The 17157-nt window shown below is 43.6% G+C and overlaps 1 protein-coding gene across 3 annotated transcripts in view; it reads right to left on the reverse strand.

Annotated features, from left to right (window-relative positions):
* CA10 (carbonic anhydrase 10) overlaps window positions 1-17157 on the reverse strand; it is a 314314-nt gene that overhangs the window by 58187 nt on the left and 238970 nt on the right. For all 3 annotated transcript variants that reach the window (XM_033138718.1, XM_033138717.1, XM_033138719.1), the window contains exon 5: window positions 4460-4645. In XM_033138718.1, the coding sequence (XP_032994609.1) occupies window positions 4460-4645 (186 nt within the window). The remainder of the gene's footprint in view (window positions 1-4459; window positions 4646-17157) is intronic.

The following is a 17157-nucleotide window of genomic DNA, read 5'->3' on the forward strand; positions in this document are numbered from 1 at the left end:
AAGTCTACCGCTCTTAACCACTACACCACACTGGCTCTCAAAAACACAGCAATGTCCCTGGTTCGTCTTAACTCAAAGGAGGCATTGCTGAAACTAAGCTCTAGACATGCCCTCCCCCCTGGCCTTTCTTTCTGGATCCCTCCCAAGCAGATGAAGATTGTGCCGAGGGAGCGAGCTTCTCCTCTGGATCTGTCTGGCGCACTGCTCAGCAACGTACAGGGCCCTTCTGGAGCAAGGGGTAAGAGAGGAAGGAGATTCAGCAGGACTGGGACTGTCTGTGTGCATGCTGGAACATATAGCTTCTAATCCTGTCCTGGATGATCCTCTTTTTCCTGACCCCCCTTGATTACTCAAGTCTCCTGCTTCCATCAGCTCCCAGCTCTTCCCTTCTGCTGTTTGCTCCTCAGTGTCCCACCACCAGGCTCCGGGCCCTAAGACGTCATCTTCAGAGCCCTCTCTGGGGGACTCTTGGGCTGGTGGCTCCCAGCTCTCCTCTTTATCCAACCAGGCCCTGATATCCTCTCCAATGGTTGTGTGTGCATGTTAAACACATGGTGAACGTCATCCCCTGCTACTGCAGAGTTTGAAGACCAGATGCCAGGATGAATGAGCACGTAGGATAGGGATGCCGGCAAAATGATTTGGTTGGCCATTGCTCATATCTGTTATTTGATACATTTGAGCCATACATCTGATACACACAGCACCATCTTTGAAGCACCACTGCAACCACCAAAGCAGTAGATATAAGAGACAGATTTAAAGGTCAACACATTTTGGACAGCTTTACTGTCCCATAAAACCATCTAAAAGAGAGAGAGAGAGAGAGAGAGAGAGAGAGAGAGAGAGAGAGAGTCATCCTTCATCTGCTTCCTAAAATATCACAACTACCTCTTGATTAGCATTTTATCTCTCTAGCTATTTAATACATTGCCATGTTGACTTACATTGCTGAATTTGAACATTCATTTGTAGTCCACAGAGGTTTTGCTATACCGCCCTTACATTAGGCATATGTTCCCTCTTCTGGCTCTTTCCTCCAAGGCTCAATTTTCTATGTTAATAAGCTTATCTTTGAGCTCAAATACTTAAAAATGACCTGTGTCATTTCCTATTGAAATGCTCCAGAATGTAATGCAGATAGCCTGTGGCAAATTGCAGTTCTGAAATTCAGCAGGAAGAATGCGGAAATCCATTCAACGCCCCCATTCCAAATGCAAGGCATCAATTGTAGGATGGGAAAAACAAACTCCAAGAGTTTATAATATAGTTTCCCTCTTGGTTACGGTGCTTTGTGTTAACTACAGTGTTGAATTCTGGGTAGCTAGAAGCCTATCTCTAAAGCACTTAAAAACAAGCAGGAATCTACCCACAATTAAAAGGGCATTAATTAGGATCTTTCTCAGACCAATGTTGTGGTTGAATTAATTGTGACCCCCCCCATCTCCCTGAGAGGATGACTTCTTTTCTTCATACTCAGCAATTTATTCCTGGCAAAGTACACCAGGCTTTTAACCCAGGAGCGGGTGGTATCTGAAGATGCAACACAGACTTAAGCACGTGAAACCCAATCCCTCCTTTAGAAAGATGAACGCTAAATTCAGCAAACATGTTCACTGAGTTGTATCCATCAAACACATCCTGTTAGCATTAAGACATCCGCTTATGCAATGGAACTTTTCCCTCCCTCTCCCCCTCCATCTGTTCTAGCCCTCCCTCCACCGAGCAGATCAGGGCCATGTGTGGGTGGTGTTGGGTGCACGGGGAGAGCAACCCCGTTGTGCAACCACAAGTCCTTGCACTAATGGTAGGGCTTTGGGGGTTCAACCATAGCGTGTGAAATCAGCACATGGGTGTCAGAAGTTCGAGTTGTAAGTAATTTCATGAAAATACTGTTTCTTGACTTTGTCAGGCAGTCACCTAACTTTGGAAAACAAAGACAATGATTGCCATCCATTTTAATAACACAATGTGACAAGGCTGCAATTAATCTACTGCTCTTTACATATCTGTTGTTCTGCGATGCCAATGAAAATGGCAGGCGTTAATTGACTTATCACTACTTGGTGATAGATGGCATAGGCTGCAGAGCAGCTATTCATCTTCAGCAGAATAAACTGCTGCATTGCTAGAACCTTTTGGTGCGTCAGAAAGAATAACAACAGGATATTGGAAGAGCCTTTTGTATATATTTGTAAGAGGATGTACGTCTCTTATTACCAAATCGGTGTATATTTGTTTGTGCTCTCAGGCACATCCTGTTGGGAACGGCTCATGATCATATACTGGGGTCCAGCAGACCTTAAACCAGGAACTGACTGCTTTATATTTTTTTTGCTGAATAACATCCTGCTCACCAAAGCATTCCGTGACCACTGATATCAGCTGAGGTATTTTGCTTGTCACTGTGGGGGTTCGGAAAACTGGAATACTGCATTTTTAAATATTGTTTTATAATGTTTATGATCAATTGCATTACTCTGAACCCTTCTTTGAAATTCTTCTAGATCATGGTATATGAATGAACGAATACATTCCCGGCTTCTCCTGATGCATGAAACCCAACATCCTAAAAGCATTAGGAACAAGCTGGGATCTCTCATCTAAGCAAAACATTTGACCTCACCCACTGATTTCTACTAGCCCCTGATGACCCCTGGCTGGCTGTAAAATCTCGTAAAGGTCTCCACCTTCCTGCTTATTAGAATCATCTTGATTGTCTCAGCAGACTTCCCTCTCCAAGGTCATCTGACTCACTGCTTCTTCTCCGGACTCAATCCACTGAAGTCCAAGTCTGGGACTTGGTCACTGCCCTGAACTGCCCCACTAAGCAGCAATATTGCTGTTGTTTGGAGGGCAGCATCACAGCACCACATCCCTGTGTTGACTATGCCTGATGCACCCTCCTCCAATCCCTCTGAGGACAAATCTTCCAGCGTTATGATAGGCCTGTTTGACTTAATGGCTGGCTGGACTTCTGTTCTAGCATGGCCTGCCATCTGATGGTTTCCTGGGTCCCATACTAAATATGGGCAGGTGCCAGCCTCCTCTCCCGATGCTCTTTGGGTTGGACCTTGATTCCTAACAAGACTGCTCAGAGCTCTGATGCAGACCGAAAGCTTCACTGAAACAAGTAAGATAAGCATACAAATCGCATTCATTTCTCTGAGGCAAGAGATTATCTTGATTGATTTCATTACGGGTCCTACTTTGCTTGTGAAGAACAAACAAACAACAACCACCCTGAGAGTCTATGGATAGACCAAGTAAAATGCCTAGAAACTACTGTGTTTCTCGCTTGTAAAATGGTACGACCTCTGAAATTAGAAAGGCACTTGACTTGGAAGGCTGTGACTCTTTGCCTTCCACCCCAGTGTCCTGTCTTTAGGTAAGTCTTCCACATAGAATCGTAGAATCATAGAGCTGGAAGAGACCACAAGGGCCATCCAGTCCAACCCCCTGCCAAGCAGGAAACACCATCAAACACATCAACATGCCTGCTCAGGAATGCTCTGCTGTGTCCTGCAGAGGAATCTGGGGTATATTCAAGGGCACAGCTGAAGCCTATTGGGTGCATTCTCAACTAACACTGAGTGAAGGTGAGAACCAGTAGCTGTGGATTGCAGAGAGACGGGGCAGATGAAGGGGGATTAGTGGGGGGCAGTTCACCCCGGGTGTCATCACTGAGGGGGGTGACATTCGACTTGCCGCCTTCCCCCTTCATTTTGACAGCTCAAGGGAGACTTGGGAGTCCGGGGCAAGCGGCGCACCATTGTTCCTTGCTCCTGGGCTGCTTCCTGGGGGGGGGGGGACGCCTCCCCTGTGCTGTCAAAAGGAGGAGGGAAGGGAGGAAGGCTACTGGCAAAGCAGCACGGATCCCCCCCCAGGAAGCAGCCCACCATGGGTGGCTCGCTCCACCCCCCATGGGCGGCTCGCTCCACCCCCATGGCTCCGCCCCTGGGTGCACAGCATGTGCGCCGCTCCAGGTGCCGGAGCAACTAGCTCCGCCTCTGCAAAGAGATATTGGTTGTGGTTGGCAAGCTGTCTTGCTGGAAAGTTGGCCCACCACACCCCCATCGCTGATCTTCTCTTTGAAGAACCCCCGATAAGCTTCCAGGGAACACAGTTTGAAAGCAACAGGCCAGCCTCTGTACACCCTTTAACTATTTCTTTCCATGGTTTTGAGTTGCAACAAGCACATCCTTGTCACCAGGGGCAAGCGACTGATTCCAGAAAGAAAAGCAACCAAACTGCATGAAAAATAGAACAATAAGCAAGCGTAGCTAAATGTGCATAGTGTATTCTAGTTGCAGAATTTCCGTGTTCCCATTACATAACTGGTGGTTTTTGTATTTCGCAAAGTGCAGAAATAGAAACACGAGCAAGTCAGCTCCCCAGGGATCTTAAAAAAAAAAATTGAAATAAAATTCTCTGCAGAGCTTAAAGTATATTGACATACCTCTCCAGAGAAAGCCTGACCATTCAGGAGGTGTTCTGATCCCTGACTGTCTTCACTTCCAAAGTGTAACCGGATCTCTTCCAATCGGTGGCTGTATGTCATGGGTCCTCCAGAGATGTTGACCAAATGTTCTTTGTCCAGTCGTAGAGAAACATGCCTCCCTGTGTTATACATTGTCCCACTGACCTAAACAAAATGTGGGGGGAGAAAAAGCATGAACTCTTCAAGTCTTGGCTCGCTTCAAGGTTGAAATTTATTTAGTTTTGGTTTCTGTTTGTTTTTACTTTTATCTGTCTCCTGTTGATCTAGAATTTATTTTTTTTAAGGCTGTGAGGAAATTCACAAACCCATAAGGGCTTCATTTTCCTGCTTTGAGCATTACATTATATATTGAATTGTTTTAATAAGTATACATATTTCATGCAAAATATGTAAGATATATACACACACTTTAGCCGGAAGTGTGTGAGGAACACAATAAATGCGATTAGTTTGCTTCTAAATAAGTAGCAGTTTGAAAGTATCCTTTATACGAGACTTGAATAATGACTTCATTACCGAATTCTGGGACCAAGAAAGGGGAATATTTCATTGGAAGGATTAATTATTTACATTGCATTTAAACATATCAAAGATTCAACTCATTTATTCTCACTGAAAAATTTATAAAAAAAAACAATTGGCTAAAAGCAGAAAAGACTAACTTTGCAAATATACAGATTCAAAAACATGTCTTACATCTTCCTTGCCATCACTGAGGGCAGCACACCTGTCCCCAGACGTCAGTTGCTAGTGGGCAGGCAGAGTCACTACACTAACTTCCTGGAAGTACACTAGCTTTCCAGGAGTGGGAGGGGACAGGTGGGAGGGAGATCACTATGGTGAAAATGCATTGTTTCGGCCAGTTCATTTCCTGCCTTGTCCCTCTTTACTCTCCCAGTAAGCAAGAGTGACCCATCTGACCGGAAGCTAGTGTAGTGGCTGGGCTCCACCCAGCAAGCCACTCCTCTCTGCTCCACGACTGTTGCTACAACATGTCAAGGATGGTTCCCATCTTTTCCTCCGACTCATCTAATTCAGAGACAAATCTCTACTAACTATTACAATCCCCATCTTGGTTGGAAGTGCTGCATTTAAAGGAAATAGGCCATTTCCTTTTTTCATGTTTATGTTTGTGGTTCATAGCCACTGGGTTTCATTGTCAGATCACTGACATACCTGGGCATTTTCCACTATATTATTTCCATCCATTCACTATTACATTTATATCGCACCGTTCTTCCAAAGAACCCAGGTTCTCTTCCGCCTCCCAGTTTCATCCTCACAACAACCACGTGAGACAGGTGAGGCTGAGAGTGTATGGTCGACTGAAGATTGCTGAGTGAGCTACATAGCAGTGAGGGACTTGAACCCTAGTCTCCCAGGTCTTAATCTGACACTCCAACCGGTCCGACACACTGAGAATTATGTTCACACCCGGATGATATTAGCAGAGCAGGGAAGAAACACAATTTCCTGCCTTTCATAAGCTTCAGTTCCAAAACACACTGGTAGCAGTGGGAGGCTAAACTAATGAACAGTATGGAGTGTTGTGATTGAGACCACCAGTGCATAAATAGATTTGTTGTTCAGCTATGAAGGAAATCAATGCATTTTTAAAAATAAAATAAAAAGATGCATGTTTTTACTGATGCCACTGTAAAGGCAAAGAAGGACAATCTGCCTGGAAGCCCCTCACCCTTCCCATCACCTTGCTCAAGCTTCACTGGGATGAATGGGGCCTGCCCAAGAAGACAACAGTACAGTGGTACCTCTGGTTACGTACTTAATTCGTTCCGGAGGTCCGTTCTTAACCTGAAACTGTTCTTAACCTGAAGCACCACTTTAGCTAATGGGGCCTCCCGCTGCCGCTGCGCCGCCAGAGCACGATTTCTGTTCTTATCCTGAAGCAAAGTTCTTAACCTGAAGCGTTATTTCTGGGTTAGTGGAGTATGTAACCTGAAGCGTACGTAACCCGAGGTACCACTGTACTCCTAAAATTGAAATGACTGCTCCAACAAATCACCCTCCCTTGGGCCTCATATCCAGCATACAGTCATACCCCGGGTTGTGCATGCTCCGTGTTGCGTACGTTCAGGTTAAGAACACCCGCAACCCGGAAGTGTTTCTGGAGCCCGCGCAACCCCCGGATGCGCAGAACGCTTCTGCGGACTTCGCGCATGTGCAGAAGCACTCAAATCACGCTACTTCCGGGTTTTCGGGTTTTTTTCCATGCGTTCGGGATACGCACGCCTGCGTTATGCACAGTGACCCGGGACGGATCGCGTGCATATTGCGTAACTCGGAGTTCCACTATATTGTGATTTCTTGCTGGCTACCTGAAAAAGTTGAGCTTGAAGAGCACAGAAATTAAAAACTCACTGATCCACTCTACATCTACCTTGTTTTTGGAAGAACTTGCTGTCATTAGTCACTTCCTTTATGGAAAAATAAAATTTTGCAGAAGACTTTTTTTTGCAGAAGACCCATCCCGTCCCTGCTGATTTCCCAGTCAATAAAACAAGGGTGTTGCCTGTATGTTTGTTTGCTGATAATCAGACCAAAGACTCTGAGACTGAAAGGAAATATGAAATTACATCTAAAGGGTATAATACAAACAGTGCTCCTGTATAGCACCCATTCATGCCAGTAAGATGCATGCTGGAGACTTTTCTTCCTAGTGGATTGTGCAATTCCTTCTTGCTCGAGTTCAAAGTAATGATCATTTTTCTTCTCAGAATTTGTTAGGAAAATAAAAATAATAAATCACCAGGCTGGATACAAACAGTACATTTAAATTATGCTAATTTGTATTAAATAGCGGGAACTATAGCATGGTATGCATTGTTGAGCTTTAATTTGAAAGGAGTGTCTTGACAATTACATATGATACCCTATAGTTAGGACATCACGCACCATAATCACTAACCGCGCGGCTGTGTCATTTTACCCGTAATAGCAATTACTGTGCTCAAAGGTCTTGTTCTGTTGTTGCTCATTCCCTTGTAAGAAAAAAAGTTGCATTATAGATATGCTGTGATGGAAGTTAAGGTTGGCTATCCAGAGTTCTGCATCATCATATCGACACAGGTACTTTACAGCCTGTTTCTAATTTCAAAGGAAGAGTGTGAAAAGTTTCTGTTTGTCACATAAAGTCATTTATTAATGCCCGGAGAGGAAGGGGGACCCCACAAGTCGAGGAGCTTTGTGCTTGCCCTCTAGTTTATTACCTTGATATTTGCATGTGTAGTAAACAAATATCAGATTTGCTTTAATATTTCAATGAGGGCTTGCTTCACTGAATCCGAGCTCTTAAAACGCTGAACAACTGAGCACCCCTCATTGGTTGAAAAGGCAGTTTGCTATTCTGAAACGGCACATTGCTAAATGCTTAATTCACTTTTGAATGCTCTTGAAATATATTCAAAAACCCATTACTTACTCTGCTGGGTGCAAAACTTAAATTAGGCTGCCCTTGCTTTCTTTTTTTCTTTTTAAAATGGTTCAATTGGAGTACTAACACAAACCTAATATCTCTCTATGGATTATAAGGGAGAGCTAGCAACACACACAAAACAGTACCCTAAGTGTGGCTCTCTTGACCAGCTATACTCTGGGGCAATTTAGGAAGTATTCCTAAGACATTCAGGCAGTGATCTGCATCAATAATCTTTTCCACTTGCCCCATGGAAACTTGTTTTTGCCTGATCAGTCTAGCCTATCCTAGGGAGCTACAACTCTGTTCGACTGACTGCTGACCTCAGCTTGCTTCGCTAGAGTCCCTGGAACATCATGCTGCAAGGACTGACAGGTGTGTTTCATAAATTCCAGTTTACATTGGTTTTCTCTGGACTTTGCTCCTGGGACAAAGTTCTCAGCACCAGCTGTAGGTTCTGGAGGGCCCTTGAACAAGATGACCTCAGTGGGCTCCACTCCCTGAACTGCCTCTCCTGATGCAGGAGGTGTGGAAAGATAGACCTGGGTGTGTCGTCCACATGCCGATGACACTTCACCCCAAAACTCCTGATCACATCTCCCAGTGGCTTCATACAGATGTTAAGCAGCATTGGTGGGAGGCAGGGCAGAATGGACTTGTGCAAAATGCAACAGGTTAATTCTCATGGTGCCAGGAAATAGCTGTCCCTATCTGCTACTATCTGAAAGTAGGAATGGAACCACCATGAAACAGTGGTGCCACCCCATGTCTTGGAGTCAGCCGAGGAGACTACTGTGGTCAATGTCATCAAAAGCAACAGAAGTCAAGGAGAATGAGCCGAGCTGCTCTCCTGCTATCTCTTTAACAACAAATGTCATCAATCATGGTAACCAAGGCAGTTTTTGTACCATGAAGGCAGAGTGAGATCAGTCCAAATGCTCAGCTTCCTCCAAGCATGCTTGAAAATGGACTGCAACTGCAGGATAGAGCAGCATTCTCCAACTTGGTGCCCCCCAAATGTTTTGGATTATAACTCCCATCAGCTTCAGCCAACATGGGCAATGGTCAGGGATGATGGAAACTTTAGTCCGACAACTTCTACCAAGTTGGAGAAAGCTAGTGTACAAGCTTCTGTTGTGGTCCAGCCTTGACCAATTTGCTCCCCTTCTTTTGATTGCCAAGGCAGCTGCAACTAACTTGCGGGCTTCAAACAGCATATATGCAGTTGAACTGGAGTCTGAGCTTGGCAACAGCCTCAAAATTATAAGTACCCATTGAGGAAGATGGAAAGTACATATATAAAGTACCATTAACACAGTATTTTCATTGACCATGGTAAGCCTTCATAAGGTTGACTTGGGCTGCAAAATATATGGAGATGTAACACAATGAAGCAGACAATGATATTATGTTGCAGTCTATTTTAGTGTAGGGTGATTTCTGGGCAAAGGCTAGAGTAGCCTTTCCCAGCCTCGGATCCTCAGATATTGTTGGACTACAACTCGCGTTGTTCCTGACCATGGGCCTTGCTGGTTATGGATGATGGGAGTTGGAGTCCTGTAATATCTGGGAACCCAAGGTTGCAAAAAGCTGGCCAACAGTAAATCATGTGGGGTTTTAAATCACACAGGGAGTGTCCACAAATAGAGAAGCTTGTTCTTCTACTCATGGAGGACCGTAAAGACAGGTGAAGTGATGTGCTGGAAATGACTAGGCCTACCAGTGTCTCCCACCCTGAAATGAACACCTGACTAGAACGTCTAAATATTCTTAAAACATTGGCTCCCAAGCTATATTTTTTTAGGTCTTGAGCCTCCAATCACCAGCCATACATGGAAATTCACCTGATACAACCTCCTGCTTGGATTCTTGTTGAGTTTTATTCAGCATTCCATGTTGCTCAAATGGGTCTCTAACACAAATGTCAAGGTCTACCATTGCTGTGCATACAATAGAGTTATTCATTCACAACCACATCCTTTGTATACGGGTAAAAATTACGCATGGAACAAATTAGGGTACAAAATAAATCTGCGTCCTTTAGAAGGCTGAGCTCTTTCTGTATTTCAAGACACAGAATGTGGCTGTCAAGGCAGTGGCATGACAAAAGGGAACAAATATAGGACAAATGTAGGTTGTGCAATCTGCATGGGAGGGATTATGCTTTTGGCTCAGGATAAAAAGGTACTTGGTTTTTTTTGTGCATTTCCAGTTTCAGCCAACCAGAGAGCACATGGAGCTGCCAAATGGATGCACCTCAATTTTCATTATGAAGAACCTTTCTCTTCCCCTCCAATGTACACCTGTGTTCTTTCAGAAGATGACGCAATACCATCATTGAGGTACTGCCAAAGTTTCTTATGCAATGGCCAATGCAGTTGGTTGAGTGACTGTTAAGACCATCCTATGGCATGGCCATGTTTTGTAGCGCTGACTAAAGTTGTGGCCTTTTCATCTGAATGGAGTAAAAAAGGTAAAGGACCCCTGGACGGTTAAGTCCAGTCAAAGGCGACTATGGACGAGGGAGCTGGCGTTTGTCTGCAGACAGCTTTCTGGGTCATGTGGCTAGCATGACTAAACTGCTTCTGGTGCAACAGAACACTGTGACGGAAACCAGAGCTCATGGAAATGCCATTTACCTTCCTGCCGCATCGGTACTTATTTATCTACTTGCACTGGCGTGCTTTCGAACTGCTATATTGGCAGGAGCTGGGACAGAGCAACGGGAGCTCATCCCATTGCAGGGATTCGAACTGCCAACCTTCTGATCGGCAAGCCCAAGAGGCTCAGTGGTTTAGACCACGGCACCACCCATGCCCCATCTGGAGTAGTACGGTATCAGCAGAAGTATAGATAATCCAGTATAGTTATGCTGCTGCTGAGCCACACAGTGCTCCTATTGTGACTCTCTTACGCTCTGTTTCTTATTAAAACAAAACAAAAGATTGGCATGGCCAAATTGGAAAGGTGGAAAAACGCTCAACATCTGAAATCAGTTGATATGCAGAACTGCTTATTCAAGTTGGCATCTGTCATGACCACGTACGCAGTGCTGAGCTTGTTTTCTATTGACATGGCACGAAGTAGCCAAGTTAATCATGACCCAAGCTATGAAATGTTGGATTTCAAATGTAAGTTTAGAGAGGATTTGGAGAACCTAGCTCCTCAAATGGCTCTGTCAGCCTTGTTGAAATAATCTGAGGACTAGGCAAAAGTGATAAATATATTTATTACTCTTCATTGGATAATGTCATAAGCGATTATAATTTTGGAGAGAAAATCCTGAGAAGAGGAAGGCAAGGCCTCAAATGACTGGAGAAAAGTGCACAGCATTTTTTTTTTAAGGATTCCAGGTAAGCAGTCTTCCTGCTAATAAAAACTGTGTCCTGAAAGCATCTGGTTGGGAACAGGGCAATAGTGTCCACCAGTGCTCCCCCCCACCCCCCAAAAAAATTGTTTAGGGGCACTCTCAATTTGACTCAAGAAAATCACCATTTTATAGTTCAAATCAGGAAAAACAAATACAGTAAATGGACAAAAGTACAAAGAACATGCATTACACCAGGAAAGGAAAAGAAACCGAAATCGGAGGTGGTAACAACAAAACTGACCAATCACCGTGCTAGATTCCAACTCCTACTTCACACATTAAACGCTCGCTTCTGCCTGAGACTCAGGAAACACCATGACAGGAAATGAGGCCACCATTGGGGGTAGCAACAGAACTGACGATTCACTGTGCTATTCAATGTAACTGACAATTCACCGTGCTAGAGAAGAAACTTTTTTTTAAAATTGTTAGTTTCTTCTCCCGTTAGATTCACAAAATGTTTAGCCGTATGCGTCCCCCCAGAAAAAAGCACTGTTGTCAACACTGGAGAACGTGGGGCATGCCTGTTCACTCAGAATGATGCCGTGAGTTTGTCAGGCATACATCTGATGTATGTGGAATGTGTTGTGGTGAACAGATGTAGACCTGCAACCTCTCACGTACAGCATTTCCAGTTCTCTGACAGTTATAATTCCTTGGGGAAACTGCTCATTTAAGAACACAACACAACACAACACAACACAACACGACGTAACATAAAAACATTAAGAGGAGTCTGTTGGATCAGGCCAATGGCCCATCTAGACCAGCATTCTGTTCTCACAGTGGCCAAGCCTATGGGAGCCCCAAAGAAGGATTACAACAGTGCAACAAAATGTAACTAGAGTTGCTTCAGGATCAGTATGTTTTGCTTCTTGGGAGCTCTGTACAACTATGTTAACCCATCTTTGAGGAGTTTCCCACTTCTTAAAACACTGCAACCACATGGAATTTCTCATGCTACCTATATTTACGTAATTGCTCTCTATTTACCACATGCACAGAGTGAGTGCATGTCATTCATATGACAGTACAGGCCAGTTAAATGCTATCTGAGAAATGTTGTTTGTTAAAAAAAAAGAAAAAGGAGGGAGCGAGCTACTGAATGCCATTAACTGCTGCTGTTTGGTTCCTATTAAAAGTCAGACTGTAGATTAAAGGAGGAATTACACAACAGCAACCATTAGCAAAAATGAGGTATCATTTTTCACTATTTGGATTTCATAGCTTATTTAGTTCAGCGCTGCATTGTGTAAATGGATATAGGGATGTTCTTCTGGTGCCAGCCCCAGAGTCTGGGAGCACTCTTTAGGTTTGCCAGTAATGAACCTCTTAGACAGAAGGAAGATGTTCGGAATTCTTGTTATCCTCTTAGACTTGCCCCTCTAATATGGAAGGGGTTTCCCATAAAAGCTGGGGCATTTTTTGTTTGTTTGTTAACAATATTGCTTCAGTAGTATGAAGCACAAATGACAGTGACATAGGAAACCGCCCTGTGATACTCGGATAAAAGTCAGTATAGAAATATAATAAATAATGATCACAGTAATAATAACATTGCTCACTGATTAAGCAATGAGGAAAGTCCAGCACTAAAGGCTGGAACAAAATATTTCCGAAGATCAAGCAAATCTATTCTCTCCACTGTCAACTTGTTCCAGACTTTTACTCAAGACTCGTAAATACGGCATTTTACTCGCCACTTGCTCTTTCCTCCTACTGTTTTTTTTAGTGTATAATGGTTTGGTTTATTTTTAATGCCACTTTTGCATTTTTTTCCAGAGGCCATTCTCTCTTGTTTCTATTCTCACATGATTCCCCCCCGCCTTCAAATTAGAAAAAAGGTCTGCTCAAAAACAAAATTCCTTGCTGTCCTGTGAGACGGACTGAGAGGGCAGAAAACCCTCAATCAGTAAGAAACTCCAGCCACGAGCACCAAGTTCCAATGGGACCACAAAAGCTCTTGGGAATGATGGGACATGATGACAATTGCTTCACAGGGGAAGCCATCTCCCCCCCCCCATATATTGCAAAGGCAAAAATGAGGGTCACTTTTGGCCCTGGAGTCAGATCTTTCTCTGTCCCCACCCCTGTAGGCCAACTGTGACAGATGGACATTGCAATCCACCATCATGATGTCGGATGATTTTCCTGGAACAGACATTAAGCTAACCCACAATTCCCTCCACATCACTTCCTTAAAATTGCTGTCACACTGGACATCTTCCAGTCCTCAGGGACAGAGATTGATCTTAGGGATAAGTTATGTATTCTTGTTAGAATATCAGAAAGGTCCCATTTGACTTCTTTAAGAACTCTCAGGTGGATCTTTTTATTTTAGATATGTGAACTCCATCTCTTGTCATCACTGCTTGCCCCAGTTCCTCAGACTCCTTTCCTGAGATAGTTCAGGTACTGACATTTTGCCAACAAATACGTTTAGAATTTCGCCAAATTACAGTCTGGTTGCCCAGAATCTGCTTCATCGTTACATATGGGCGCAGAGCTCATACACTACAGTGCGTCAAGATTTCTTTAAAAATTACAAATAGGATCTTGGCAACGGCACCTAAATGCCAACACAACAGCCTGCTAAACTGTTTTGCAGGTATGTTCCCTGCAGTGTTTTGTCACACCCAGCAGAGAGCACTGTGAGCCCATTGCACACTAGTTATTAAATGAATACTATATTTACTTCCCTGTGCCAAGAAGGAAAGAAAGAAACATAATCTTTTGGGTAAGTGATACCACTATAATCTGTGACTTACAGTTGCAAAGGCGTTGGTATCAGCCATCTGAAACAATTGTGAATATGGTCCCAAGACTCCAGTATACTTCCAGCCTACAGCTTTGAGTTTTCAGGGTGCAGTCTCAGCAGATTGCTTGGAAGGTCATCTGATAAATTGTATTTCTGGTAGATAGGCTTTTCTGGCAAAGATCCAATGATTTGCCCCGAGTTTAACAGGAAAAAAAGAGGACTTAAAGCTAAGCAACAGAGTTATCGATAATGTGTCACTTACTGAGTGAGAGCCGCCATGTAAGTGCTTAGCTTTGAAGAACAACAGAGAATGGATCCAATGTTTGATTGGGGGAGGGGGAGGGAGTTTATGTGAAAACGATCAAATATGAAAGATGAATGGAATGATTTAAATAATGTTTTCATCTCATGGAGAATGAAGGATTTGAAAGGGGAAACATGCTAATTAGTCGAAAGAAAGCGATCTCCACCTAAGGTGCCCTAGTTTCATAAGTATCATGGATTTTTAAGAGGGGAGGGGGAAATCCAGATTGAAAGGGGTGGGGGAAGTTTCAGTTAAATGTCCTATTTGCTGCTGTTCATCATTACCTCTGCAATAAGAGTTTGGGTGTTTACTTTGCTAAATTGCTCATCTCCGAGATACCTGGAGAAAACCACAGAAACGATGAAGTCCAATTTTAGTGGCTAATGAGCACAATATGTCAATTTCCTGTGATCAAGACAATGGGATTCAATAATGGATGTGCCATTCTGTATGGAAGAGAGAGAGAGAGAGAGAGAGAGAAAGAGAGAAACAGAATTCTAATACAAGCACCACAGGGTCATGCCAGTCATAAGATAATTATGTAGCATGAGCAATTAAAGGCATGGAACGTGTCCTGATGCATTGTAACACCCCATGGGGTTTATATGCCACATGCTGTCTTTCAGGGACAATAAAGTTCCTTATTATGGTCACATTACCATATTAATTCAGCAGTCTGGGCATGTTAGTTACTATGAAGACTACTGCAGATCTAGTGGAGCTTACAATGTTTAGTGCTAATGGCTGGACGATAGAATGGCCCCTTATTTTCTCCCGCCAGATAACGTTAAGATTTTACACTACTAGGGGCTATGGTTCCATGAGCGGGTGATTTATAATAGTCCCCCCCCCTGGATACAGTCTTGAGATTTCACAACTGCAACAAACATGGAGTAACAAAGAAGACGGGGCATTCTGACCATTGTTGAGGCATCACAAAGCTAGTGCATGATGCTTTGCAACTGCTTCAAGAATATCCCTCTGGGATTCTTGGCAGATGTGCTTTTGCAAATGTTAGAATCTGGGTCCTCTTGTATTTCCAGCTCTTATTCCCATGTTACTTCCTGTTCTTGCAAACCTTTCCTGAATACTAAATACAGATGAATAGCATTGTATTTAGAGACTGCAGGGTTTGCCAGCAAAATACACACAAGTAGGATTCTGATCCACACCAGCTCTTAGAACCCATAACCTCAAGCCAATGCTATTGATTCTCAGGTCTCACGTAAATGCAGAGAACTGTGTCTTTAAAAAAAATGAACAAATAACAAAAGCATTTTGGTTACAATAAAATTTCTAAAAGCATTTTATTTTCGATAAACACAAGGGCAGCACTCGAGTCCTGGACAGATTTTGCCTATAAAATATGGACAGACTTCTCAAGAGGAATCAGGTGTGTGTTCATTGAGGAGCAAGGACTTTCAGACATTAAAAAAATCAGCCTGGAACCTGCTTGCTAGCTTTGAATTTGGCACGCTATGTTACAACCTGGTCCTTCACTACTTCAGCAGAGCAAAACAAGAGGAACACAAGGACTTTCTGTGGCTGGGAGATTGTAAGTATTTAGTCACAGTGGGTTGGATCAAGAGAAGTATGACGGAAACTCCATTTGTGCAATGGGGTTTTCTCCTGCCCCAACTTACCCAGCTATCTCTGATGGTCAAGGGACAAGGCATGGGGGAATATGGTGGGATGCAAGCATGGCGGCTGCCTCAAAAGAACATGAGAATCGAAGAGAAGAGCTGGTCTAGTCTTGTCCCAGATGAGGCAGAAGTTGGCAGGTGGTGAGGCTGCAGGCAAATTAAGTGCCAACTCCACTAGTGTATTTCTCTCCCCCGCCAGATTGACATAATGGGAGGGCTTTGTATCCACCCTCTTGTCACATCTCCTTTCTCCTTCTCTACCACTGGAGGAGGAAGGGAAGCTGTGCAGATTTCCACAGCTGGATCCAAAAGCTGACCTCAATAAAATACATTTTGCCTTGAGGCAGACTCTTTGTGGAATGCAATGATTGCAAGGGGTGAGAGGCTGCAGTAAAAATGAGCTCATTTCAGGCCCTACCCCTATTTACAGCCAGTGTGGCATAATGGTTAGAGTGTTTGACTAGGACCTGGGAGAACAGGGTTTGAATCCCCTCTCAGCCATGAAGCTCACTTGGTCTTGGTAACCTTGGGCCAGTCACTGTCTCTTAGCCAACCTACCTCACCTTATGACGATGAATGGTGGGGGGTGGGGGAGGAGAACCATGTACACCACCTTGAGGTCCTCAGAAGATAAAGGTGGTATATAAATGTAACAAATAATAATAATAATAATAATAATAATAATAATAATAATAATAATAATAATACTTTTAATGGTGTGTTTGTGTGGGGGGTGGTGGTGGTGGAGACTGAGCTTAATAATTCCAGCCCTTACAGAACTGCATTATTTCTCTTCCCATGTCTGTCTAATCAATGAAAGTGGAGCTCAACTTCCCTCCCAGTTTTTGCAAGAAGACTATGAGAGCAATGTCCACATTTCTAACTTTAAAGAATGATGTATTTCCCCCCGCCCATTCTGAAAATACCAGAGCCAGCAGAAACAGAACCTTGGAGAGCTCCCTCATACTTTGCTTGCTGCAAGTCAAGCTTTAAATTTAAACCATTGTAAAACACCACTTTGAAAAGATGCAAATCAATTTTCTAAAAGGGTTTGTTTCCTTCTTAAAGAAAATCAATTGCAAATAATATAATGTGGACTGATCTTATGCACAGTCCCTCTGAGAGAAGGATGCCTGACAAGAGTACTC

Source organism: Lacerta agilis, chromosome 2 (assembly GCF_009819535.1).
Source record: "Lacerta agilis isolate rLacAgi1 chromosome 2, rLacAgi1.pri, whole genome shotgun sequence".
Taxonomy (NCBI): domain Eukaryota; kingdom Metazoa; phylum Chordata; class Lepidosauria; order Squamata; family Lacertidae; genus Lacerta; species Lacerta agilis.